This window comes from Phyllostomus discolor, chromosome 14 (assembly GCF_004126475.2).
Source record: "Phyllostomus discolor isolate MPI-MPIP mPhyDis1 chromosome 14, mPhyDis1.pri.v3, whole genome shotgun sequence".
NCBI classification, from domain to species: Eukaryota; Metazoa; Chordata; class Mammalia; order Chiroptera; family Phyllostomidae; genus Phyllostomus; species Phyllostomus discolor.
The window spans coordinates 18,680,384-18,707,333 of NC_040916.2; the positions used below are offsets into that span (position 1 = coordinate 18,680,384).

At 44.1% G+C, this 26,950-nt stretch overlaps 1 protein-coding gene across 2 annotated transcripts in view; it reads right to left on the minus strand.

Moving 5' to 3' along the window:
• The window catches only part of RALGPS2 (Ral GEF with PH domain and SH3 binding motif 2), a 118,257-nt gene that overhangs the window by 56,514 nt on the left and 34,793 nt on the right, over positions 1 to 26,950 (minus strand). For both annotated transcript variants that reach the window (XM_028530947.2, XM_028530946.2), the window contains exons 4-8: positions 25,974 to 26,024; positions 14,997 to 15,080; positions 10,803 to 10,892; positions 7,813 to 7,905; positions 1,979 to 2,105 (exon numbers count right to left, since the gene is read on the minus strand). In XM_028530947.2, coding sequence (XP_028386748.1) covers positions 1,979 to 2,105; positions 7,813 to 7,905; positions 10,803 to 10,892; positions 14,997 to 15,080; positions 25,974 to 26,024 — 445 coding nt within the window. The remainder of the gene's footprint in view (positions 1 to 1,978; positions 2,106 to 7,812; positions 7,906 to 10,802; positions 10,893 to 14,996; positions 15,081 to 25,973; positions 26,025 to 26,950) is intronic.

The following is a 26,950-nucleotide window of genomic DNA, read 5'->3' on the forward strand; positions in this document are numbered from 1 at the left end:
ACACAGACAACCTCAAATCCGTACTGAGGTCTCCACCGCGACAAATGTAAAATAAAGACCCCGGAACTGGACGACACAGCACAAGGATGTATGCTATTTTGCCATTTTCTACAGAAAAGAATCCCGGTCTCCTTTTCCCAAAGCTACAAATTAAGGAATTGGACAAAAATATTTCAACGAGAAAAACCATAATCCTAGAATTAGCAAATTTTAGAACGAGAGGTGGCACGTACAACGGGAACGATGCTGCATCACGACTTTCAGGTTGAGGGTCTAGCAGCAACCAGGTCTTAGGACCATGAGCCCGCCTTCCCCCTTCCGAACACTGGTCTTCTCAAGTGTAAAACAAACGAGTCAGAAGAGGTCGCTGTGGTCCCAACCAGCCTTCAAAAGCAATGATTCTGGTCCTGTGTGTGCTATTTCTAGGTAAAGACAACAAGGCTTGAAGAAGGCAACTCAGCATTGGCTGGTGTGGCTCAATGGATTGAGCACTGGCCTGTGAACCAAGAGGTCGCCGGTTTGATTCCCAGTCAGGGCACATCCTGGGCTGCAGGCCAGGTCCCCAGCTGGGGGCACGCGAGGGGCAACCAATGGATGTTTTCTCCCTTTCTTCCTCCCTCCCCTGCTTTCTAAATAAATAAATAAATAAATAAAATCTTTAAAAAAGAGAGAGAGAAGACAAGTCCGTGACTTGAAAAGTTAGTACGGTGGTGCCATCTGGGAACTGTGGGTCGCCGAGTTTCAGTCTAATGTTCTTTATGTTACAGAAAGTGTGAAGTCACTGATGGCCTTTTTAAAATCCTCTATTCCTCCTCTCCCCCAAATTACATTTTCAAGAACTGGCTCAGCCAGGGCTACGGTGGAAAGTGGACGAGCACAGAACGTCTCTCCTCGCAGCCAGCTTGGGCCTCTCCGGGGCGCTCAGGCTCACTAGGGCCCCCGAGCTGTTTACCAGAGAGGCAGGGCCCGTCCCACACGGTTCTCATTAATGAGCTCAGCTCCGTGCTGACAAACCAAGGCTGGTGCTCCACACCAGCTGAGGATGTCAAAGATGACACTGAGGCATGTCCTGAACAAATAACAGGCTTTTTCAATTACTTTCAAAAATAGCTATTGGAAAATCCAGTACGATAGTTATATAAAAGACAGAGTGGAGACCGGGGAAAAATAGGATATTAGAAAGTAATAAGTGTTTATCATTTGATTACTCTCTATACAGGATCCAATCAACTTAATTTATGCCAGATACTACACCACAGAGAGTATTTTATGTATGTAAATTTACACACATAGTGTAAAGGGGACAGTTTGAGCTTCTTTCATTCAAATGCCTAACAAAGCATTATTCATATTTTGTTGAAAATAACCTCATAATTCTATTGCTTAAATACTTCTTGGAATTTATAAACACTACAAAATACAGTAAAGAGATAAACCTCTAGTCAAGCGATATGATAAAGAAATTACACATCTGTTTGTCTTAGCATTAAACTAAACTTCCACAGCTAAACAACTCACTTTGTCTAGAAAAATGGTAACACAAACATTCATTAGACTGCTTTTTCAAAATATCTGCCAACTACATAAAATATAAACTGGTGATGCTAAAAAAATCCAACAAATCTCTTGATCCACTTCTTTTGTTAATATCAAATATTTTTACAGCATCCAAGTTCACTGCAAACTACTGTTTTATTCTTTAAAAGCATTATTAAAATAGCTAGAATGTATTGTTTTACCATATGGTCCACCTTTAAGGAAAAAATGATAGTCTATTAAAAAAACCCTTATGGGCAAAAGGCTAATTTAAAAAAAAAAACACACTCCAAGTGATAAGGTAATATATTTCCTTTAGTCAATTTTTCATCTTAATAATCTCAGTTGTTTCTTTAAAGGCCACAAACACTTTCAAACAGCTCGAATTTCCTATCAAGCAGAGCGACACCCGGGCACGAAGAACTCACCGACGTCCACTCACCTAAGTAGGGGATGCAGGGCGTCATCTTCAGGCTGCTTATGTAGTCTCGGAGTCTCTTGTAGTTGTCTTCTTTGCTCATGACATACTCTAGCTTTTCAAAGGTGGTTTTGTCTTTTCGACTTAACAACTAAAAAACAAACAGAAAAGCCGAAGTTATTTCCAAATCCCATTTCATTACAGCAAAGACTTGAAGTTGTGTTGTGTTTACGGTAAATTTGAATTCCAAAGTTATACCTTCTTTAATTGTATTTGGTAATATATAAATTACAAAAATCAGATGTGTCTATTAAGGTAATAAACCCAAATCTATTAACTATAAAACATAATCTCTTGTGTGTACATAAGATCATGAGATAAATTATAAAATACATTATTTCTTGTCTTTACTATTTTAAACAGTTAAGCAATTTCTGTTGACAAACTTTTCTTGACAGATCTAACCGTGGCCGCGGTATCTGCAAACTGGGATTTACATTTCTGACTTTGACCTTGTTTCTTTGACCCCTTTGACCGGTGCGGCGTCACACGCACTTGAACTATCAACTGAAACTGTTTTAAGAGGCTCGAGGGGAGGCTTGCCTTGAGCACCCTCGGGAACACACGGTGACAACCAAGGACAATAAGAGAAAAGCAAGGTCAGGCAGGTAACATTCACTAGAAGATTCAGAAAATATTTTTCAAGTATTCAAAGACTCTGGAAAAAATACTTTTTCTTTAAAACATATGAAGTTGCTATTTCATTTTGATGTAATAATAGTTCACTTCATTTATAACATGAAATATTAGTGTCCTTTTATAGCGTGCAAAACACTTCCAATAAAATCCTCATCTACTTCTCTAATGAGATTCACAGAAAAGTCCGCACGTTAATTCAGAGATGAGCAGACTGAGACTCAAAGGTGACCGCCGTGTCAGCAAGGAGCAGAACACACTGACGCTCTCAGCCACCCGCCCACGGAGACCAGGTCCCTGGCTTTCGGGGCTTAAGCTGGTGCTGGAGACAGAGAATCCTGCTGCCTCACGGACCCTTCTGTCTAGTCTGCAAGTACAGTGCTGAACTGACACAGGAATCTGTTTTTCTATCGGCTCCAAGATGCAGATTATCTCCAGATAATCCATCAGAAAAGCATCTGACCAGGGTCCCTTCACCTTTAAAACACAAGACTTCAAAGAGCCCTTTTGCTGTAAGGTTTTACAGACACGCCGTGATCTCAAACGGTGGTTTCCCAGGCTTTTCCCTGGCCCGCTTCAACACGCTCGATGAGCATTTTCAAGGTCAGGGGCAGCGCTCTGCCCCTGTGAGTCCAACCACCCCTTCCTCTCCCACATGGCACTGCACTTGGGTGCCTGTACACTGGTGCGAGGCCGCAGGGACAGCAGTGACCTAAGTCAATCATTCAAAAACTTTGGTGCAGCATCAGGAAAAGCAAATTACTTGGAACCCAACTGATCTCGCCACATCTGAAACACAAAGCCGTGCTGAAGAACGACAGGGCCTAAACATGTAGAAAAATAACATGTTTTGCAGTTTTCATCATCAATCAATAACGAGAGTAAAGTGATTCAGGGTGGTGTGGGGCAGCAGGGGCTTGTTTCCAGAAGACTCTTTGGACGAAGGATACGGAGGGGAGAATTAGGGGGATGCTGAGACAGGAATTCCCTAGCGATCGCTCAGAAACACTTGTCCACAGCCCACGAGCCACAGCCGTTACTGGGAAGTCTCCATTCTCTTCTACTTCCTTTCAGACATTTCTCTAATGTTCCCAGCGTGATCCCTACACTGCCGCTTCACGGTACTCCTCCTTCCAAAGGGTGGGGGGGAGAAAACAAAGTTCGTCACAAGACTCTAACTCTGCACGTCTCAGGCGCCGTGCAGGCCAAGAGCATGACAACGGGGGCCGAGCTCTCTGCGGTGTCGGTGGGGTATGAAGGAGGGGGCGTCACAATTCCCTGACCAGACAGACCGTTCCGCCACTGGAAAGAAACAGTCTGCTTTGGGGAGCAAGCTGGGTGACTCCTGTTCCGGTCAATCCCCATAAGGAACACAAGGCTCCCAGATCACCCCTTGTCACCCTCACTGGTGTCCCCACACAGTATGTATGACCGTGTGTGCTTGCAGCAGTGCACTGCATCTACCTTGGATCTCGGCTGCAGACAGACTAGTTACAATCCTCTGTTTATGACACTCACTTGTCCTTGGCCCCTGATGTGACTCTTGTTAAACTGATGTACTTTTTACATTTTATAACAAACACGTACGCAACTTCCTTCCTAAGAACTGCATACCAGTAACACACACCTTCGCTCCCTCCACAGCCAATTCCTCTAACTACCTTCAAGAGGCAGCCAGTAGCCACGGCCCTGAATTTTGTGTTTCTCATTCTCTTAAGTGTTATTAGATCTTTGACTAAAGTTTACCATATTGTTGATAGTCTTTGGCAGTTGCTTCATTGACTGGGCATTTTTAAAAGCTGTTGTTCTATTCCAGTTGTTCCAATTTTCCCCCATCGCTCTCCTCTGCCCCAACCCCCTCCTCTGTGGATCGAGTGCTGGCCTGTGAACTGAAAGGTCACCGGTTCAATTCCCAGTTAGAGCACATGCCTGGGTTGCAGGCCAGGTCCCCAGCTGCAGGCACGTGAGAGGCAACCCATCCATGTACCTCTCGATGTTTCTCTCCCTCTTTCCTCCCTCCCTTTCCCTCTCTGTAAAAGTAAATAAGTAAAATCTTAAAAAACAACTGCCCTGCCATCACTCTCGACCAACGCCCGTGCTTCTTACGTCTGAAGAAGCGAGGCACCGAGGGAACTGCGAAACCACACCACCACACACTCCACCGTGGCCGCACCGGGAACCAGAAGCGTCCCTTCCGTGCTGCCTACCTGGGCCGACTGCCCCTGCCCCACTGGACTCCTGGGCCTCGTCCCTGCTTGAGATCTCCTACCGGTCCCCCTCCATGCGATCGCTGCCACCGGAACACAAACACGTCGTCACGGTGACCAGCTCCAAAACAAAACAAAATTCCACAAATCTTCAGTCTCACATTCCCCTCCAGCTACTGCTGCCAGATTCCTCTGCTACACACCTCCCCCAGCCCCTCGGGGCAAATTCCTCAAATACATTCTTTGTATCCGCTGTGCCATTTTTCTCCGCCGCCATTCCCTCAGACCGAATCAGTCCTTCCCCCACCACTGCACCAAAACCAGCCCTCTTCCATCGCCAGACCCAACGGCCGCTCCAAAGTCCTCACCTTACCCGATGCATTAGCAGCATCTGACACAGGCTACCAACCACTCCTTCTTGAAACAGTTTCTTTACCTGACCGTGGAAACCTTCTCCTAACCGTGACATTTCCTGTGGCGATTCCCCATTTCCCCAAAATTTAAATCTTGGATGGTTCCAGGGCTTCTCACCTATGCTCATGCCTCAGGTCATCCTATCCAACCCATGGCTTAAGTGCTGCCTCTATGCTGACGATCACGAAATGTATCTGTAGCTCCACCTGCTCTCTTCAACCTGCACAGCCACCTCTGACCTTCCAGTCTCCCACAGACACTAGCAGCCACCTCCCACTTGTATGTATACAATGGAGCCCGCTCCCGCCCCACCCACGCCCGCTCCACACCTCCACGGGAAACGGCAGCTCCGGCACCTGACCCAATGCCACCTCTCCGCACTCGCCTCCGCACTTGCCTCCTACCTGCGACCCCTCCCGGGCTTACGCACTGCCAACACTGACCACCCTGCTGTGCTCTGAGCGTCAGCAGGGCCTTCGCACTGGCTTCCACCACTGCTCGGGGTTCTCCTTCCCAGACATCCACACGGAAGGTTCTCCAAATCCCTCCGGGTCTCCAGCCAGCTGCCACCTTAAATTAGAGACTCTCTTGCAACATATTATGTGTAATACTTCCCTGCTTTCCTTTTTATTCCATTTACTTCACTTTATTTTTCTTCAGAGCATTCATCACTATTCATGATACATCACTTATTTATTTACAGGTTATCTCCTCCCAGAAAAATGTCAGCTGGCTAAGGATGGGCTGTCTCTGTAACTCACTGTCGTATGTCAGGCAATTACACAGTGGCCAGCACAGTGTGGAATATTTTAAAACTTAATATAAGCACCAAATACTTTATTTATATAAATAATGGAGCTGCTACTAAACTAGAAAGAAATCTTTTCCATGAAAATACACGAGAGAGACCAATAACAATATCTTCAAGGAAAATAAAAATTAACTCGAGGGAAATGTATCTCATTTCTAGACCGCAATATAAATCAGAGTATAATTCTCTTCCCTAAAACTTCAAAGATGGAATTCATAACTATGTATGTATTATTTATAATCATTTCCATTCCTCCATGAAATTCAAATTAGGAAAATGGAATTAAGGCCATCGTTATTAAAAATAAATTTTAAAGTAGGAAAACCCTTCACCCAGGTGTTTCTAAAGCACAAATAAAATATAAGGAGGCCTGGAGTCCTTCCACAGTAATATTTTCCAGCACAGAAATCTACCCTGGTTTTCATGAGAAACATCTGTCTCTGCAGACACTGTGAAAAGGGAAAGCAACGTTAGGCTAATTAAGAATAGTTATGCTTTAGTAACTAAAAAAAAAAAGAAACTTTTTACATTCAGTCATGTCTTTGTCACAGGACCCAAAGAATGCACTAATCCTCTGTACAAAGTCTAATAAACAAAGTCTGTCTTCTTTAACGTTAAAGAACAGTGTTAAATAGGACCAGACTTAATTAAATGTAAAATTTTACTTACATAAGCCTAAACAAAAATACCTAGAAAGCTTGAAGCCAGTACCATGTACTCAAAGATGAAAAATCTGCAAAGTCCAAGTTCACACCCTGTCCTCGCTGAGGCGACAGAACCGAGTGTGACTGACCCGGCGTCAGCGTGCGGGGCCACACTGCGTAGCACCACGCCAACACCCAGATTTTCACGATTCTTCAGGAAAAAACCCAAAATTGACTGACTGAAAAATAACGGAACTACCCAGGCTGGAGTGGCTCAGCGGACTGGGTGCCAGCCCGCGAACCAAAGGATCACTGGTTTGATTCCCAGTCAGGGCACAGGCCTGGGTTGCAGGCCAGGTCCCTGGTGCAGGCGCGTGTGATGCAATCACACATCGATGTCTCTCTCCCTCCCCACCCTCCCTGAAAATAAATAAATAAATAAATAAATAAATAAATAAATAAAATCTTTAAAAATAATGGAACTCTAAGTCAGTATACTTTTTGAAACTTAAAAAAAAATTAGTTTTCCCTCAAACTTTCCAAAAGCATATCTTTACATGACTACACAAGATTTTTTAAAAAATATTTTATTTATTTATTTTTAGAGAGGGAAGGGAGGGAGAAAGAGGGAGAGAGAGAGAAACATCAATGTGCAGTTGCTGGGGGTCATGGCCTGCAACCCAGGCATGTGCCCTGACTGGGAATCAAACCTGCGACACTTTGGTTCGCAGCCCACGCTCAATCCACTGAGCTACACCAGCCAGGGCTAAGATTTTTGTACTTATACTTTCCCATCAGTACACAGGAAGGGCTGTACGGTCTAAATGCTTAAAGAGGTTCGGCAAACTGACTTCCTAGAGAGCAGAAACCAGCTGTACTTTACCCCAAAATTATCTGACAAGGCTCGTGAAACATTTACGGAGAGAGAACAATGTGGGTTTCAAGGCGCAGAGTACAAAGTAATCAAAAGACCCCCATCTATCATCCTGACGTGAACCGCAGTCACCAAGCGCTGCAGAAGAAACTGCTACCTGCCACCCCCAACAGGAGCGCCACCCCTTCACCCGCTCGGGAAGCGTTACTCACCGCCCAGGTCTTCGTCAGCCTGAAAATCGGGGCGCTCTGCAAGCCCGAGACCACCGCCATGAGTGCGTGGAGGTTATTCAACTCGTACAGTTTCTGAGGATTTAAGGAAGAGAGAAGGGAGGAAAAATAAGCAGCACGAACACAAAACAACGTGGGGTTCGTAGCGAGTGAAATCTGGGCAGCTGGAGTGTCCAGGGCTCGTCCCCTCGCTGCGGAGGCCCGTCTCTAGAGTGTCCCCTGTGGTACGTTAGGTCGCTTCTGGTGGCAGCAGAAACCCCACGTTCTACCCTGGCACTGGCCGACTGACCTCTCGCTGGGTAATACGTTAGGAAAACCAAACTTACGGCTCACATCAAGTTTACCAGGTATGGCCATGCGCGCTGGAGTCCAGCAAGCAGTCTTCTTCCTTAAACTAACACGTTACCAGGCCCGTGCCTTGTGATCCAAGGTTCAAGAAAAGGGTCTGTGCCCAGGATCCTGATCTGGTTTCCTACTCCATACCCCCGCTACTCCGGGCCTGGGGCTCACACCTGCTGTCTCCACTCCAGCTCAGCCTCCCGCTCCCTCTGGCCCGAACCCCTAGCCTCACGCTCCTCGCTCTGCTCGGACATCCACCTGCTTCCCAGGACCAGACAGTGTCCTTGCAGGAAACTTGTACTGAACCACCGGTTCCATCAGTTTCCCAGCACAGCTGCTTGACATGTACCGCTCGTTTTCCAGACTTCCTCATACTATGACGTGCTTACAGCCCAATGGCCCTATCTAGAAATAAGTCGTTTAAAACTGGCCTCCCCCCTCTCAAGAGACTTTGAAGCAAAAAGCCTGTTCTGAACATTAGAACTAAGAAAAGGGAAGGGGTTCCATTTTTCTGGAAAACTCAGACTAGTACACCATCTTAACTCAGGCCTCAAAGTATTACCATAAAGTTTCAAGAAATATGAACTCACGTGAGAAAGAAAATGAAAAGGAAAATGAAAAAACACAAAGACATAGGAGTTCACAAACAGAAAACAACATCAGGTGTGGCCCTCAAATGAATGAGTATTAACTATGAAGGCATTATCCAGAACGCAATGTAACAGCCAAAGAGTCTTTAAAAATGTAAAACAAAGAGATATGAAAGGTATGGCAAAAAGGCCATTATTTATCTAATTTAAGTTAGGAGATAGTAAAAAAAATCGTGGGGTAGAAACAACAGTTGAAATGGCAGGTTATTTCTCCAAATTACTGAGGGACACCAATTCGCAAGGCCAGGAACCCAAGGAATCCCAAGCAGAGTAAATAAAAAAACACACCCGGGTAAGTCTGAAATAGCCTTTTATTTTATTTTGTCTGGATGCTTCTAGACAAAATAAAATAGAGAGAACTTTAAGAAAGAGGGATTTTTAAGAATGCTGCCAGAATGATTATTCATAGAAATTATGAACTGAAATCTGTAATTCATGCATATTCTATATTAAATTTACTCCAGACAGATTAAATACTGAAGTATAAAATCAAAGCTGTAAAACTTTTAAAGCCTAATTAAGAAAACATTTTTGATATTCTCAGAGATTAGAGCAGGCTTTCTTAAATAAGATATCCTTAAATAAGACAATAAAAATTAAAGATGAGTGAAGTTTTATTACTAAGCTAAGAACAACATCTATATCAAAAGACAACATGAAAAGAGCAATAGTAAGACAAGTTACAAGTAGGCAGGTGTATGTTTTTTTGTTTCCAGAGAACCCTAACCATCTCTGAAAGAAGAGAAAGACCTGCCAGCTTTGTAACAAACTGAATGCAGAAGGCAGAGAGTCAAAACAGAAGAATTTAAGAAACAATGATAAGACAAAAAGTTATGAATGTAGGGTTTGGGATAACTGTCTAACACAACTCAGAGTTTACGAGTCTGAGCTGGAATTAAATGATTATTTGATGAGAAGGATAATAGCATATCTGATGGGCAAAATTGGGTGGTTTTGAGTGGAATATACGAGCACATAAAAAACTAACAAAAATACCAGAAAACAATAATGCAAATTCATAATCTATGGTGAAAAGTCACGAACTGCTATTAGCTAAAACCCAATATTTATCTAACTTACCACAAAGAATGTTTTTAGAAATTTTATGACACTTCTACAAAACATCAAATTTTAGAAGGCTAGTTCTGCCACCTAGTGCCACAGAATCTTAGAATACAATTGCTCCGTGTGCTCAAGGAAAATAAGCAAGAGGTGTAACTTGCAATAATTGCAATTTTATAGTAATTACACTACTTCGAGTTGGTAAAATGGTATCCTCATTTTATACCATCTTCCTTCATTCACAGGGGAACCAAGTTATAAACGTATTATAAGAATAATAAAGAATGTGGCTACAAATACACAACCACTTTTTAGTGAACTTAACATAAATTTGGAGTTGTCACAAGTTTTAGTAAAATCTTGGTACCCTCTCTCGGAATGTTCTGTTCCTTCCCCCTCTCCAAATCCTGCCTGCCTTTGAGACCCACGGTCCACTTCCCTTGCTGATCTACTGCCCATCCCCCACAGTAGCTATGCAATTAGCATATTTGGTTAACATCCTCATTCATACTATTCTTTTAAAACCAAAGTCACATCATTCCCCACATGGCTGGCAGAGTTCTCTATTTGAAAAGTAAATAACTGATATATGTTCTACTCAATTCTACAAGGCTTTCTCAATCATTTGCAGAAGAGTCTAATATTTAAATAGTGGACTTTGTCATAATCTGACCTCTTTATTCAATCAAATAAAGCATACAATGCAGCTATTCTCAGAAATACGGAAAGATAAAAGGGGAGGAATAAAAACAAATAAAGGAAAAGGCAGAGAAAACAGGCATCAGTTTAAAAACTGACTTTTATTAATCAATGGGTCTTACTTTCTTGCATTAGAAAATAGTAAATTAAGTATCACAGTCAAATATTCACAAAGATTGCTGAGTAGCTGAACTCAAAACCAAAACCACAAGTTTTTCTTACCTTAGCAGTTTTAATATAGTGGCTCAAAACTTCTGCTCTAATTTTTAATGTTTGAGCATGAAGAATCTCTCTGACAACCCAAAAGCTTACCTGCAAATAAAAATAAAAAACAGTTGAATGGCAAGATTCTTTACTCATGTGGACCAAATCAGTGACAAGAGCCACCGGAAGAACCCCCTATGGCTGTTTGAAAACCACACTTTCTCCTTCTTTGGATTCACCACCAGGGCACAACCAATCTTCAAACGTTGCACACACATCATGTATATACAGACAGATATAGAAGTGTGTGCGTGTGTACACACAGCACAGAAACATCACTACTACTACTTTTAATTTGTAAAGGCTTTTCCTTCCCCCAAATAGAACTTTTTGGAAAGGAAAAGAGCTAAGAGAATGCAATAAAACCAGGTGACGCAAATGAACACGACGTAAATACAGTTTTTTCTGCTGTACTGTCGAACACTCCGGCGGAACCGGGTAAGCTCGAAGAACAGACCCTGGAGCACACACGACTGGCAGCGTGTCGTCCTGCGGGCATGCCATCCCATGTCGCCCTTTGTGGACACCGAGCGGGATCCCGAGTGTGAAAAATCCCAAGTACGGTTTTCTTGGTATGAGCGAAACGAAATAAAATGTCATAAAGAAAAACAAATGCGAGTCACTCTAAATGTAAGATTGTATTTTAAAAATTATGCAGTACTTTCTAATTCAATGAAACCACACTTGTGATTTCTTTTAAAGAACATTAAAAGATCATCAGAAGGTGGACTAGATCTGTAAGATGACTACGTGTCCGATGCTGGTGAAGACGGTCTGCTCGTCACGCAGTGTGACACGTATGTAACGTTTTAATTCACGTGCAGTGATGATAAAATCAGAGCATGAACTGCTGCTCACATTTATGCAAATCTAAAACAGGGTGTGGTTAGAAGTCTTAACGCAAAAGATAATGCTATTAACTCAGATTTCTTCACAATTTTTTGTGAGAAGTGTCGGATTTTACTTGCAATTTTCATCGGCAAATTGTCAAAATGTATATATTTTACAAATGCATAGGTGAAAGTAAAATGAATATATTTTATGAAGCCATCTTCATATCTGTTACTATATTTAAGCTATCAATGGCAATAACTATCCCTGATTCTCATTAAGTATATATCAAAATGTTAATTTTGGATATTTTAATAACAACCTTGGCAATTATCTGTGAATGCAATCTCAACCGCATGATCATTAACTTAATTAAATTGGATGTCAAACAAATACTAAGACAAATACTATGGTGATTTTAAAACATGACCACAGCCCTGGCTGGTGTGGCTCAGTGGATTGAGCGCTGGCCTGTGAACCAGAAGGTTGCCAGTTCGATTCTTAGAGCACATGCCTGGGTGTGCCAGGCCAGGTCCCCAGGCGGGGGTGTGCTAGAGCCATTGCACACTGATGTTTCTCTCCCTTTCTTTCTTTCCCCTGCCCCTCTCTAAAAGTAAATAAATAAAATCCTTAAAAGAAAAAGAAAACATGATTACAAATTCCTCTCCTCGAAGGCTGGGGTGGGAGTCACTTCTCAGTGAACTCGCACAGGCTCCCAAGCGCCTCAATGCACTGTGAGGAGTGAAGCGCTCAATGCTGCTTCCAGGGCCTGGGCACGCCAGGACGTCCTCCCTGGGCCCCCAGGCTCCGGGTACGAAGCCCAGCGACACTCACACCACCATGCTGGAAAGGCTCAGTGTGGGTGCTCCCCAGGCGACGGTCCCAGCTAAAGCCAACCCCAGCTAAGAATACTGGCCCAGAACGCCCAACGCCAGGAGGCTGTTTAATAAATTTACTGGACTCCAAAGAAAAAACTCTTCAGGCCATTGAGACAAAATGAGACAGCAATCTTTTAGGAAAAAGAAAATTTAATTATCATCAGATTTTTCAACAGCAAAGCTGCTTGCTCTGTCAGCAAAAAAGTTGCGTATATAGCAAATATAATTTTAGAAAAAGAAACTTTTATACAGAAAGCAGGCATACTTGTCAATATGTACAAACTCAGGAACTATCGATCCAATGAGTCCTTCCTAAGTAACCTATGAGAACGAGCTTCAGACAACCACACGGCTGCAGAAGCATCCACATCAGGATGGTTACATGAAATACACACTTAGTCACAGAGCCGAGAGTAAAAGAGGGTTAAAAGAGAGTGAGTGCATCATAGCGTCTATGTGCTCAGGTAATATTTAGCACAGTTATAAAAAGCAGAGCACCTGCAAAGCACGCACTTGTTCACGGCAGTATTACTGCTATTAGTAGTACCGTTTGGAGCCCGTTAAGCAGGAGGACGCAAGCAAGCGAATCCCAGGGCACTGCACTGTGCCCTGTGTTCCTATGGAAACTCTCTGAACTGCCTTTCCATCTGTTCCAAGTCTACACTGGGAGGCAGAGACTGTCAGACTGGATTTGAAAAAGGAAGGCTTGACTACACGCTGGCTAAAAGAGATTCCTTTTTTAAAATAAAGAAGCAGACAGGGTCCCTCTAAAAGACAATTCTTATTGGCTACTTCGGATGCCCTGTGACCTTCAAGGAGATTAAACGGAGCAATGGGATGACGAAGTGATGACGCTTACACAGGATCCGTGGTGATCTGGAACAAGGGAAAAAGCTTTCGGTACAGTGTGACATCTTTGACTCGACAACTTTTGGATTACATAAGAATAATCTAAGCGCTTAAAATCTAGAGTCAAATCTATGGGTATTGTAACATAATGTATTTACGGCAAACAGAAAACTTTCATTGTGATGATAAATTCTAACCACCACAGGAAATTTTTGAAAACAACAGCTATAGAGCTTAAATATGGAATTCAGGAGGAAGACAGGCTAGCCTTAAGCCCCTGTGAATGATTCCATCTAAGTTTTAAAGACTCGAACCCATTTCGATTTAGGGGCACAGAGTGAGCCAAGGAGCCTAAGAAACCACTGGCTACAAACATACAGAAATGCTGGGTTAAAGATAACAAGCTGTTTTACTAAAGAAATGTAACGTCTAACTTGAAAGGAAAATAAAGGATTTCCCTAAAGGCCAAAAACAAAGAAGGAAATAAAGGCAAAGCAGTAGTTAAAAGGAAAGATTTCCTTTCAGTGACAGGGGCTTAGAATTTAATACCCCTCCAAAAACGTTAAGGCAAGGTCTCCCAGCTCTACCCTTCCCCCACTGTGAGCATCCACGGGGTCTCGGGAGGGCTCCACTCTCGGTGGGAGGTTCACCAACACCACTCACCTACTGGCAGAGGGAGGAGGAAAACAAGGCTTTTGGAGGAATGAGTAACCTGCCCTTAGTTGGATTTCCAGTTTAAATTTTCACTACACAGAAGTACAGATGTTCCCGAAGCAAAACATCTACCATACAGAACAGCCCTGCGTCTGTGACGGCCCTGGTACCAGCAAGGCAAACAAAAAGCTTCGCGGAAGGGATACGCCCTCACCCTAGGCAGCGGCAAGATGCCCACAGATAGGGCTTAAACAGGCCGAGATCTCCACCCAAAGCTACCAAACGCTTGAGAAAACAAACCACTGTGAATAAGGATCAGCAGAGGTAACAGATTTAGTGCCCCAAGGACTATGGGTAATAACAGAAACTGTAAAACAAGATGTTGAAAATGATTTAAGAAATTTAAAACAATGGCACTAGTGTAAAAGCATGGATTAAAACATGTACCATTTCTGAGGAGAATTAGTGAACTAAAATACAGACCTGAGAAAATCACACAGAATGAGCAAGAGGGGCAGCATGTAACATAAGAAAGGTTAAGTCAAGTAGGAGAAATGTGAAGTTCTCACAAATTTCCAACACGAATTACAAAAGAAAAAAAAGAGAATATGCAGAAAGAGTATTTGAAGAGAGCCTGAAAACGCCCCAGAACTTATTTATAAAAATTACATATTGAGGGATTATATGTCAGAAACTAAACATCAACGTTTTGTAAGCAATTGCCCTGGCCGGTGTGGCTCAGTGGATTGAGTGCCCTGTGACCCGAAAGGTCACCAGTTCAATTCCTGGTCAGGGCACACGCCTGGGTTTAGGGCCGGGTCCCTGGCTGGGGGTGTGCAAAAAGCAACCGATCGATGTTTCTCTTGCACACTGATGTTTCTCTCCCTCTCGCTCGGAAAATAAATAAAACCTTAAAAAAAAGGGTTTACGAGCAACTCACATGATTAAATCTTCTTGTGAAGGCAACTGCATTTGGTGCAGAACTGTATTTTTCTTTTTTATTCCATCCACAACTTGAAAGCTCCTGAAAAAGTAAGTTGAAAATTAAATATATATTCAAGAAACAGCCAGATCTTCTTGTCATATTAAGGGTTTCAAAACCTCGAGGAGAGTTGTATCCCTTCCTAGAACTGTCGTTCCCAATGGGAACTTATCTAACCTTCAACTACTTGGTTAAATCACAAGAGCAAATCTCACTGGCTGGAAAGACGAGGGCAAAGTCATCAGTCTGGGGGGGACACAGGTGACCAGACTGCCGCGCAGGGCACACTGACTGACCTTTCCTGGGAGAGGTCTGAATCCCAGGAGGAAGGACCCCCGGACCCCGAGGGCTGAGGGTCCCACAGCCGAAGTGAAGCCAGCTGTCGAGCCCCTCAGTCGCTCAGACCTTCTATGAGCTTTTCCGTGCCTCAGCCTCCGAGCTGACAGCCCACGACCCGGGGGGATCAGAGAAACCTCTGATAAAGGGGTTCCTGACCCCTGCCTCTAGGTCTGTCAACAGAGCTCAAGGGGCTCAAGAACTGGGATGTGAGAAAAATGAAATCTGCATTTTACACCAACCACTAACTGAAATGAAACTCCTTTTCACTGTAAATGTGGGCTACAGATTCCAGAAGCATTAGCAACATGTGTGACTTTGTCACTGATAAAAATCACGTATTTTCAAATCACATTACAAGATAAATCAAAAGCATCTATACTCATCATTACTTTAAAATATTCTTTCACCTCTAGATCTTATTTATATTAATAAAAACACACATATGGCTATATAACAGTTTAAACTATTTTGACAAGTATATTTTAATAGAACTTATTTCCTTTCATTTAAAAAAGGGTTCAGTTCCATAGGCTTCAGTCCTGCTGAAGCAGTCCAAGGTTCAAAATAAGAATCCTGCTGTTTCACCGACCACCAGAGACCGAATCTACAGGAAGAAGAAGAAGGACTCAGGAAACCGAGTTACAGCGGGGAATAAGAGACAACGGCGAAAAGACAAACACAAAACCGTACTTATGACTCTCAGACAGATGATGATGAGCATTGTTCTCATTTGGGAAAACCGGGAGGATGTAAAACAATGTATCCAGAGAAAAAAAAAACAGAGCTTTTGGAAATGAAAAATAAATTTTAAAAATATACAGAAGAATTGTGAGATAAAGGTGATAAAGTATTTTAAATATGCTAAAAGTAGGAACAAAAATGTTAATCATATGAATCCATAAGGGTAAAATCTGAATCATAAAAAAAATTTTAAGAGATGCCAGAGAAAAATGGACAAAACTAAAAAAAAAAAAAAAAAAAGATTCATGAAAATGTCCCAGAACTTAAAGGACAAGAAAAGACCTATTATTAAACAGATTTAAAAAAAAAAGACTCAAACCAAGGCTGAGCATCCAAAAATTGGAGCACACTGGAGATAAAGATCATAAAATCTGTCAGATGAAAAAAGACAACAAAAATGTATCCCGTACAGAACACCAGGAATGGGCTGGTATCGACTTGCTCTGTAGCAACATTAGAAGTTCAAAGACCACTGACACAACACCTTCGAATGCCTAGAATTCTAACCCAACCAAAACATCCATCCGGTGTGCAAGTGCACTGCAGACAATTCCAGACACTAAAGCCGCAGAGAATCTCCCTTCCACGCAGCTACTCTCAGAGAGCCGGGAGAATGTGTCCCATCAGAACAAACGAGCAAATTAAGAATAGGAAGGTGAGGGGATCCGGGAAGCTGGAAGCCAACGCAGAAAGAGAACATCTGGAACCCCCACGTTAACAGCCAAGGGAGGCCCTGGGACGCAGCTGGGAGCGGACCGTAAGCGAGAACGCCGGTCCAGACGGTAAGGACCAAGAGGACAGTGATTCTAAGACACTTGAGTCTGAAAGACAAGACATCGCACGAACACATTCAATACGTTTGCTTCTGGCAGAAAAATCGGCGGCAAGTACAGAGGAAGCTAACGTAATTGTAAGCTGAGAAAAACAAATCATAAGCAACCATGGCTCAAGCGTGAAGAGTATCTGAGCCACGAGTAACTTGTTCTTTACAGTGGAGCCATGGCTACCTATTCGCATCAAAACTGTGGCACAACCATTTGGGAAAAAGAGGAGGAAGTGAACTGTGTAAATGTGGGGGAGGAGAATATAATAGTGAAGTCATCTTCTATAGTACAGAGACAATAAATCATATCCAAAGTTGAAAAAACCAGAAATAATGGGCATTCAGAATTCTACTGGAAAACTGGACATAAATCCCACAGAGGAGCAGCTAAGAGACTTGGGTAGGGGTGTGGCTCCAGGGGGAGGGGGGAGGCTGGAAGGGTGGGAGCAACAGGGAGGGGTGCTTCCATGTGACGTTCTCTGTGGGAACATCTGACTTAGACATGATGCATGCGTGTCTTCAGGGAAATTTTAAAACAATACAGAAACTAACAAAAAGGGACGGACTGAGTCGGGGAGGAGTCGGGGAGGACGGAGGAAATAGTTGTGACACTCCAAGACAAAAGCAATGTCCCCTCCACGAGGGCGGAGTCAGTGGATGTGGAAAACAATGGAAGAGCCAAGATATTTTGGAGGCGGGCAGGACTCGGTCGAAGACTGGGTTCACGCAGCGTCAGCTGAGAACACGGTGCCGCAAGTGCCCGGGTGCCCCGGTGTCGGCCGGGGCCACTGAGACGGGAGTGCTGAGGGAGGATGCCATCGCTCCAACACAGCTGGTGAGCAAGGAGCGCTCTGAAGACAGGGAGCACTAACCTGTTCCCACGCTCAATCCACTGAGCTACGCCAGCCAGGGAGCACTAACCTGTTTTTAAACCTAAAATTAGATGAAAACTTTCAAGTCTGGAATTACTGAAGGAAAAAATAACACGACAGAAGCAACTCTACAGTAAAAAAGAAAAAACTGCTCGGTACTCAGCCTAGATGTATGCTCATTTCCCACTGTCCCTTGGTACAGCCAAAAAACAGTTACTGGTAGGTATTACACTAACATAAAATGACATGATATGATGGCTACACTGAAAAACATCCATCTGCTAGAAAGCATTTTTATTCTTCCTAAAAATCAAGGCATATTTATAATGATATAAAATGTCGTATTTTAGGACAAGATTCCTCAATTGAATCCATAAACACTGAATTTATTTTTAACCACACAATTTCCAAATTTATATTAATGCTATAATCAAAGCACCTCCACCCAACTGCTGTTAAATTTATCAAACCATCCAATGCAGCCGTTTGACATGGAGTTCAAGCTCAATTACAGAGCTTTGCACGTAAGACAGATTTCATTTTCCTGCTGTAAGGCTACGTTACAGAAAATGAATATCCTTGTACCTTTTCCGACATTTCTGATCATCTTCCCCAAGTGAAATCACTAGGTCAAAGACTATGAACTTTCTCAAGGCTTTGAGAGCTAACTGCCCTCTCAAAACCCTGAGTTATTTGTATTACCACTACGCAACAGTCTTAGCAACACTGGGTGTATTTAATTCCTCTTATATATGTTAGTACTTTAATTTCCCTAACTGCTTATGTTGGTAAAATGTATTTGTTACATAGAGAGCAAACGGGGAGAGGCGGGGCTGTGAGTCACCTAGAAACCCACGGCCTAAAGCAGCCCCATGCAAACATCTTCCCAATGACTTCTGGAAGAGACTCCGGGAGCCTGGTTTTGGTTTGTTTCTTTAAAGTAGCCAGTGCACCTGACCTTTTCCGAGTGGTTTCATCTACTGACCCTGTGCCTAAAAAGTGCCCCCATCCCAAGACCAGAAGTCTGAGCAGCAGCACTAGAAACGACGGTTCGCGCCGATTCCCAGACCACTGTGCGCCAGGCGCCAGTCCACGTGCTTCGCACACCCACCCGCCCGGTCCTGTCTTCATCCACCCGCGTCATTTTTATGGTAAATGAGGGGCCCGGACAAGAAAAGTACTGGCGACTTACAGCTTGATGTTTTACATTAAACGGTTTTTTAAAGGTTTTTGTGACTCATCAAAAAGTGCTAAGAGGTCTTTGAAAAATCTAACTCTCGAGCCATTTCAACATCGTTAACTTAATGGAAAAATGCTTTGTCCCTTTCACAACGATTTTGTTGGAAGTGGGTGGAGGGGAGTCAATGAATCTGCAGTCACATCACTTCGGGGTAAACAAATTAAACTCCGCTGGAGCCCTCCATTCAAAAGAAATGTGTAAGTAGAAAATACAAAGAAACAAGGTTTGTTTTTTTTAAAGGACTTAAGATGATAGCTTCTGCTTCAGAAAATACTTCCCCTCTGAGCCAATGTTACATTATTAGTTCACCTAACACAACAAACCACCGGAACTGTAAAGATAGAGAACAGACTGGTGGTGGCCAGGAGTTAAGGATGCCGGGGAGGGGCAGGGAGCATAAGGGAGAGACCACCCTGGTGATGGGAGAGTTCCATATCTCGACTGAGGTGGTGGTGAGACGAATCGTACCTACACATATGATCAACTGTCACAGAGCTACACAGACACGCACTGGACTATCCTTCCGTAAGATGTTACTCTTCCAGGGGTGAGCAGCCTTTCGGCATCTCTGGGCCACACTGGGAGAAGAGTTAACTTGGGCCACACATTAAACACACTGTGACATGCAATCACAGAAAAACCTCACGATGTTTTAAGGAAATTTACGATTTTGTGCTGGGCCGCATTCACAGCCATCCCGGGCACATGCGGCCCGTGGACCGTGGGTTGGACGCCCCTGCGAACCTAGGAAAAACTGAGTAAAGGGTAAATAGGCCTTCTCTGCATTAGTTTTTGCAACTTCCTATGAATCTACAATTATCTCAAAATAAAAAAAGTTAAACAACAACAAACACGCACTTAATGGACTATGACGCTGAAACTGCATGGACTCCAGGAACCGCCCCCCACTTCCTTCTCAAACCCCAACATGCACGGAACCTTGTCCCACCTCACCTCCACCCCTCGACAGCCACTACATTTCTCTGTGAGAAAAAAAAAGTGTGCTTTTCCCTTTGTCTCTATTTTTGTCTCAGGCTCCAGAACCTTCTTCCAAGTGACATGAGAACACAGTCTAAGAAATAAGTTCTACCAGTGCCACCTCGTACCCTGGCCGAGAGCTGTTCTGTCCTAAAGCATCCCCCAGGGACACCAAAAAGCTGAAGTCAACTTGGTGAGCCACAGGGTGGTTCTTTAAGGGCCTGACATAAGAACAGGACTGATGTGCGTCGACTATACAACGTCAACAAGCCTCCATTTCAGCAAAGGCTCAATGAACTACAGCAGCCTGGATGCCTCTTACAATTTCTTCAAATGGAACTAGCGTAGGGTTTTTAAATCAGGCAGTGAAGAGAAATCCTCCAGCAGTAACTCACATGCAGAAAGGTGATTTCTTAGCGATCACTGGAAGTGCAACGGAAAGGACGCTCACGGCCTCGTTTTGGGCCACAACGCGGTCCCGCCCCACCTGCAGCTGCGCCTGCTCGGGGAGCACGCGGGAAGGCAGACAGCACACCGAGGCCCACCTACCTACCCCGCCAAAGGGTTACTGAGCTTCCCGGGAGCCGCAGCTTCTCTTATGTCTCGTAGGTTTGTTCTGTAAAGTCAAAGTCTTGCTCTAACTTTCATCTTGTAGGTTCCAACTCTTAAAAGGACTGCTCTAAGGGTGATGTTGGAGGGATACCTATAGATAGAAGAAGAGAAAAGGCCAATATAGACCAGCATGTAGACAGAGACTGAGGAAGAACAGAAAAAGCGATGAATTTGTAAAAGGCTGCGGGGGGTGGGGGGTGGCGGGGACGGCTCCTCACAAGATGGTATCAGTTGCCTAGGCAATCCTACTCTAAAGGGGGAAGCTTTCAAGGGATACAGGAGATCCAATGGCATTCAGCCTGCATGCCTATTTAGAAGGAAGTCTCAGACACAGACAAAATCCTCACTATGATTTCTGTATGTTTAATCAACAGAGTAAGCTTTGAAACCAGCATCCTTCCTCAACTATGTAACTCCAATGTAATATGTCAGATCGAAAATATCACCTCTCTTTTCTAATGCACTCACATTCTCTCCTTCCCCCTCCTCCCACTACCTTAAAGCTGCCGCTACCGTGAGACCAGACATAAAGTCAGGAGTTATAAATATACACCCGCCCTCCGGGTCAACAACTGTCTTCTGGACCTTCTCTAGTTCTAACCCAAGCCTGACCTTACTATGTGTCAAGGAAGTTCATGGTGATGAAGAGCAATGATGTGAAATGACAAAACAGGGGCAAGCAAAATAATCAGTTTATTCCAGTCTACAAGAAAAGCTTCACGTCTACGCGTCTTTTGCTTTGTTTAAACTATCGATATTCATGAACTGTTTACATTTCAGTTCTGATGCAAATGATAATCTTCACTGCACAAGATACTCCTGATGGTAGAACTTTGGATGTTACCAAGATTACAGTCTCTCCGCACACACAGGAAAGTTTGCAGAGAGAAAGCTCTTTATTCATACTGTCAGAAATGTCTCTACGGAAAGTTTTTCCAAATGATGTAGTAAGTTTCAGAATTCCAGAATGTACTTTCTTTCCCTCATTTAATCAGCACGCTTCCTCAATCTCTAGTGCGTCCAGAGCATACAGGAGGGCCTTGTCGATCCTTTGTAGTCAATGTGTGTTTACTGACATAATCTACATGACTTACTGTACCGACTGCCAGAGCAAATAAAGTACAGACTTTCTTCTTGAAATGCAGTGCAAGTCGGAGCCTGTGACTTTGTGAACACCTGAGAACCTCCCACGAGAGGCACCATGACACAGTGGAATGACTAATGGACCGCTCCCCGCTGACTTAAGACGACGCACAGAAGCGCCACCGAACTGCTACTGCAGAGGACACCTGGCTGCAAGCAGGTGTCTGCTCTGGGATGAGCAACCTGATGCTCACTCTGAGAGAGACCCCACTGTTGTAGTACACACGGCAATGCCTTCAGAAGAAATACAGGCTTTATAGAGCATCAGAGAGGTCATAATGACAAAAAAGCAAAAACAAAAATACAACCCCAAAACCTACTCGTGTGGTAAACATGCAAAAACCTTTAGAACACAGAAACTGCTCCCCCCTCTCCCACACCGCCGACAGAAGGACTCACCCTGGAGGGAAGCCCTCTGAATGTGCAAGAGCTTCCTGCAAGAACACCAACCTTGGGGATCAGGAGAGAAGCCTTACTGGGGGAATCTACACATAAGAAACGTGGGGAAACCTCAACAAGGGCTGAGCTTCGCCTACACACAGAAAAGTCACACTAAAAACTAATTGAGTGCACAGAACCACTGAGCTAAACTTTTGCCCTTGAAGAATTCATACAAGGGAAGAAACCTGAAAAAATGTCCTGAATTGTGGCAGGAAAAAAAACACCCATCCTTTCCCCACAGAAAACCTATTATTTCATAAAAGCCCCACTCCTGGTCTGGGAACCGGGTTTTTGCAGGACCATGGACCACAAACCCACCACACAAGGAGAGACCACGTGCCTGCGGGGAGTGCAGGGTGTGGTGTGCAGGGTGGGGGGGGGGGGCTCTGATGTCACCCGCCAAACTCAGAGGCCGCACAGGCAGGACTCCAGGGACAGAGGTTCTGTCCTCGTGCAGCGCCCATTCCTGGGAAGGGTGACAGGCCACCCACCTGTCACAGCCTCACCTGTGACCACCCACCAGCCCATGGCCCCTTCTCCTTCAGATTCCTGTAGTTTTGATCAAAATAATATCGACACTGATAATAATAGTAATAATAATAGTAATAATAATAATAATAGTAACAACCATATTTACTACTGACTGAGAACTACACCTAACTGCAGCTCTTCCTCTGAAGTCGCCCCTGAAAGTTACCTCCAGGAATCTCTCACAGACCTCGAAGGCACTCCAGAGATCAAGCAGTCCCAAGTTCCCTCCTTCATAGACCTAACAATAAAAGGCCAAAGATCTTACGTAGATTGTTATCAGTGGCACAATGTATAAATGGCAAAGCCGAAGCAAAAATGTTAGTCTTCTGGCTCCTTGCATTGAAGTTTCGCCACTAAAAATACCTTTTGGAGTAAATTCCAGAATAAGTAAAACTAATTCTGGTTTTTGAGTACCCATTCAGAGAGCTGTGAATGTTAAGACACTGATTTAAAAAGAAAAAAGTATGAAGCAGCCAAATACTTGGCAACTGCCCCCCGAACCGGTTGAAATGAAAAGAGCGTGAGCAGCGCCGTGGAGGTGCGAGTGGGAAGGACACGCACGTTCACAGCGCTCGAGTGTCGAGGACGAAACTGCAGATCCTCTTCCTTCTCGTCATCTCTACACTCACAGCTTCAGCGGCAGGTTACCAAGCCTCCTCCCCCTCCCTCGGAGGCGACCGCTTATTATTGTGTTACAGGGACGACTATCCACAGACACTCTCAAAGGTGGCCACCCGCGTGCGCCAGTGGGCCAGCGAAGGTTCCCAGGGTTCCTGCAGCAGCAGCAGCAGCAGCGACGGGAACGGCGGGGCGTGTTCGGAGGGAGCGAGACCCGCCAGAGCACAGGCGACTCCCTGAGCCGTCTCAGGCCAGACGACAACGACAATGACAATGCGCAGACACCAAGGGATGCTCCTACTTCCAGAGACCGTGCATGAGTGGTGGCCTCATAAAAACATTGTCCTCTTTCGATACGCACCTTTCTGAGTGCACAGCACAGGAGGAGGGGACTGAGTCGTTTAGGAGGTAAGATCCCTGGGCGATACTGGCGAATGGGGGAAAGGGGGCAAAGGGAGAAGAAGGGGAAAGAAGGACTTGGAGGCTTCCGACTGGTATCAAAAACGGGCAGATGGTACAAACCACGCAGACAGGGAACCTTGAAAAACAATACCAAAGCAAACGTTTTTCCTATGTAATTATACTCTTACTAAGGATCTTTCAAAGTTATCGGTGAACTTTCCTTTCATATTAAATTCTTTTCGTTGGTAAACATGTTGTCCCATTCTTCTCTACCATGAAACAAAAACTAAAAAGCCTAGTATCAAAATGTGTTCCTTTGTTTTCTTTCAATCCGAGGTGACGTGAAGTGTGATGAGGGCAAACCGGGATGAGCATTACGTTTGGTTCAGGTGTGCTCTTAGAGAGCTGATTTTGTGAGGCTGCTATTTTTTCAATGACTAAGGACAGTCCCTATGGGATTAAAAATAATTACACACTTTCACATTTGAGATAAGGCAGAAAGTTGCTACAGTGAAATAAGAGGTTTGGAGTTTTTCTTTCTTTTCTTTTTTTTTTGGTGTGAGCAATTCTGAAGTAGATGGCACACACATGCACACACACAGCTTTTTTAAGTTTGTTTTTTTTTTTATTTAAATATAGAGAGACTTGAACCTTGGTATAGTGCACAAAAACATGAAGATAAATTTATGAGATTCAGTGATAACCACACTTTTCATAATATGTTGTGAAATTTTAACAAAAAAATTCCTACATTAAAAAAAATCCCTTCATACTTCCACGAAGCTAAGATTCTAACTACACAATGAAGAAGACCATTTTATGCTAATAAATAACCCTACTTCACTAGATGGGCCGGCATCATAAACAATCTTTGGTTAAACTTGTCAGCAGCAGGAGCTCCGACGCCATAACCGCCGCCTGTACACACACTCGGGAAAATGACTGGCAGATGCTCGTGCTCTACAGCTCAGTGCCCAGTGCACTCAAGTGTGCACGTCAACGCCAATGCTGGACACAAGAAGCACGCTAAAGAAGACCGCAGACAGGACGCAGGTACGTAAAAACCGTACGCCCTGCGACAGCACACATCACCAAGGGGTGTGTGTGCCTGCAGGAGAACACGCTGGGTGCACAGGGACAAGGCAGAGGGTGGCGGCTGCCTCGGTGGGAGGAGGGAAGGGAGCAGGAGAGTGTGGGAGAGGGCAGAGCAGCCTGGATAGCGCTGGGGAGGCAGGTACGTCGGGGTTCGTCCTGCTCTTTATGTGTCACAGTCGGTACTGCTCGACAAACCAGAAAACCCTTTTCTGCCAGATGACAAATCCCGTCTATGCTGCCAGATGTAAAGTAACCTTGCTGCTGACACGAGTAATGGTTTTTGAGGTGGTGAACCAGCCCGCCCTCACGCGACCCCTCGCCTCCCGCCCTGAGCCTGCTGCAAACTCACTGCCGCTCCCGGCCTCAGCCCTGGGCTTCCCAGCCCACTCCCGAAATCCTTCCCGCGTGTGAGCACAAACAGTGCCTTAGTGGGGGTAGACGCAAATAAACGTCTGTCTCCTTCTTAAAAAAAAGAAAACAAAAAACCCCAAACATGTTCCTTGATTCTTTCTCTTTTCTTCAAAACATCAACACAAAGTCACGTTATAAAGTCCTGAAATGAAGGTACGAGGAAAAAGAGGACTGGGCTGAGCGGGGAGACTCAGTATCTTACTCCCATTCTCCCAGGGAAGAGCCTTAAAGCCTTGGGTAAATCACTCAGCCTTTCAACGTCTATTTCCCCCTTCACTAAAGTGATGAGGCCAAACCAACCAAAATGATTCACGCAGGCCTCCCCGTGACTCAGTGGTGTACGCATGCCACGTGAGTTTCCGAGGCCTGAAGAATGCACAGACAGGGGAGCCGGCCAGTAGCTCAACCTTTTAGGGCGTCGCCCAAATACGCCAGTTGTGGTTCCATCCCCAGTCAGAGCGCATACAAGAATCAACCAATGAATACACACATAACTGCAACAACAAATCACATTTCTCTCCCTCTCTTCTTTCTCAAATATATATATACACACAGAGACAAGTCACATCAAGAGCTTTAAACATTTAAAATTTAGGAAGTATAATTTGATAATTCTAAAACTCCTTAATTTGGAATACTATAATTGCCTATTTTGTATATGTAAAAGAGAAGCTCTTAAAACTACTCACATCTGGTTGAATGGCTTTAAATACTGGGACATCCATTAGCGTTATCTGACCCTGAAATTAGAAGTAAAAAAAAAAAATGACAATTTCTTCTTTGGAATTCCATGATATGACATGTATTCTAAATTAGAATGATATTCCATACTAAAACAGATCGAACAATCAAAACTTTACCAGAAAAATCTCAACTTATAAGGGCTTAAGAAAATGAAAATTCAGCCCGTGTACCACTAAATGTAAGTATTTGTTTTTTAACTGAGTGTACTGAGGTGGCATTAGTTAACAGAATTACACAGGTTTCAGGCGTACAGTTCTACAACACACCTTCTGTCTACTGGATCGTGCGTTCACCACCCCGAGTCAAGTCTCCTTCCATCACCATTTACCCCCCTTTACTGTCTTACACCTACCCGACCTCCAAATGTAAGTATTCCTAATTATCTCACACACCTATTCATATTTCTTGGTGAAATAAATGCAGTGAAGTTAGAAAATAAAAATCATTTTCAAAATCTGACACGGTTTTACATGGAATCAAACCACAGCCAGAAACCGGCCCTGCTGGCCCAGGAGCAGTCAGTGGCAGGGGCCTGCCTGACTCGTCGGCTGGCTGCACCCGACAACACTCATCGCTGTATACGGCAACCAAACACAGTTCGGTTCGTTCCTGGGTTGCAAAGGTGGTTCAGTGTGCCCTGACTGGTGGGGCTCAGTGGGTTGGGCGCAGTCCCACAAACCGAAAGGTCGCTGGTTCAATTCCCAGTCAGGGCACATGCCTGGGTTGCAGGCCAGGTCCCCCACTGGGGGTGTGGGAGAAGCAACTGATGTTTCTCTTGCAGATGGGTGCTTCTCTCCCTCTTTTTCTCCCTCCCTTCCCCTCTCTAAAAATAAAGAAGTAACATCTTTTAAAAAAAGAATGGATCAATATAAAAAAATCAATATATTCTTTTAAGAAGTTAAAAGAGAAAGAGAACATAAAC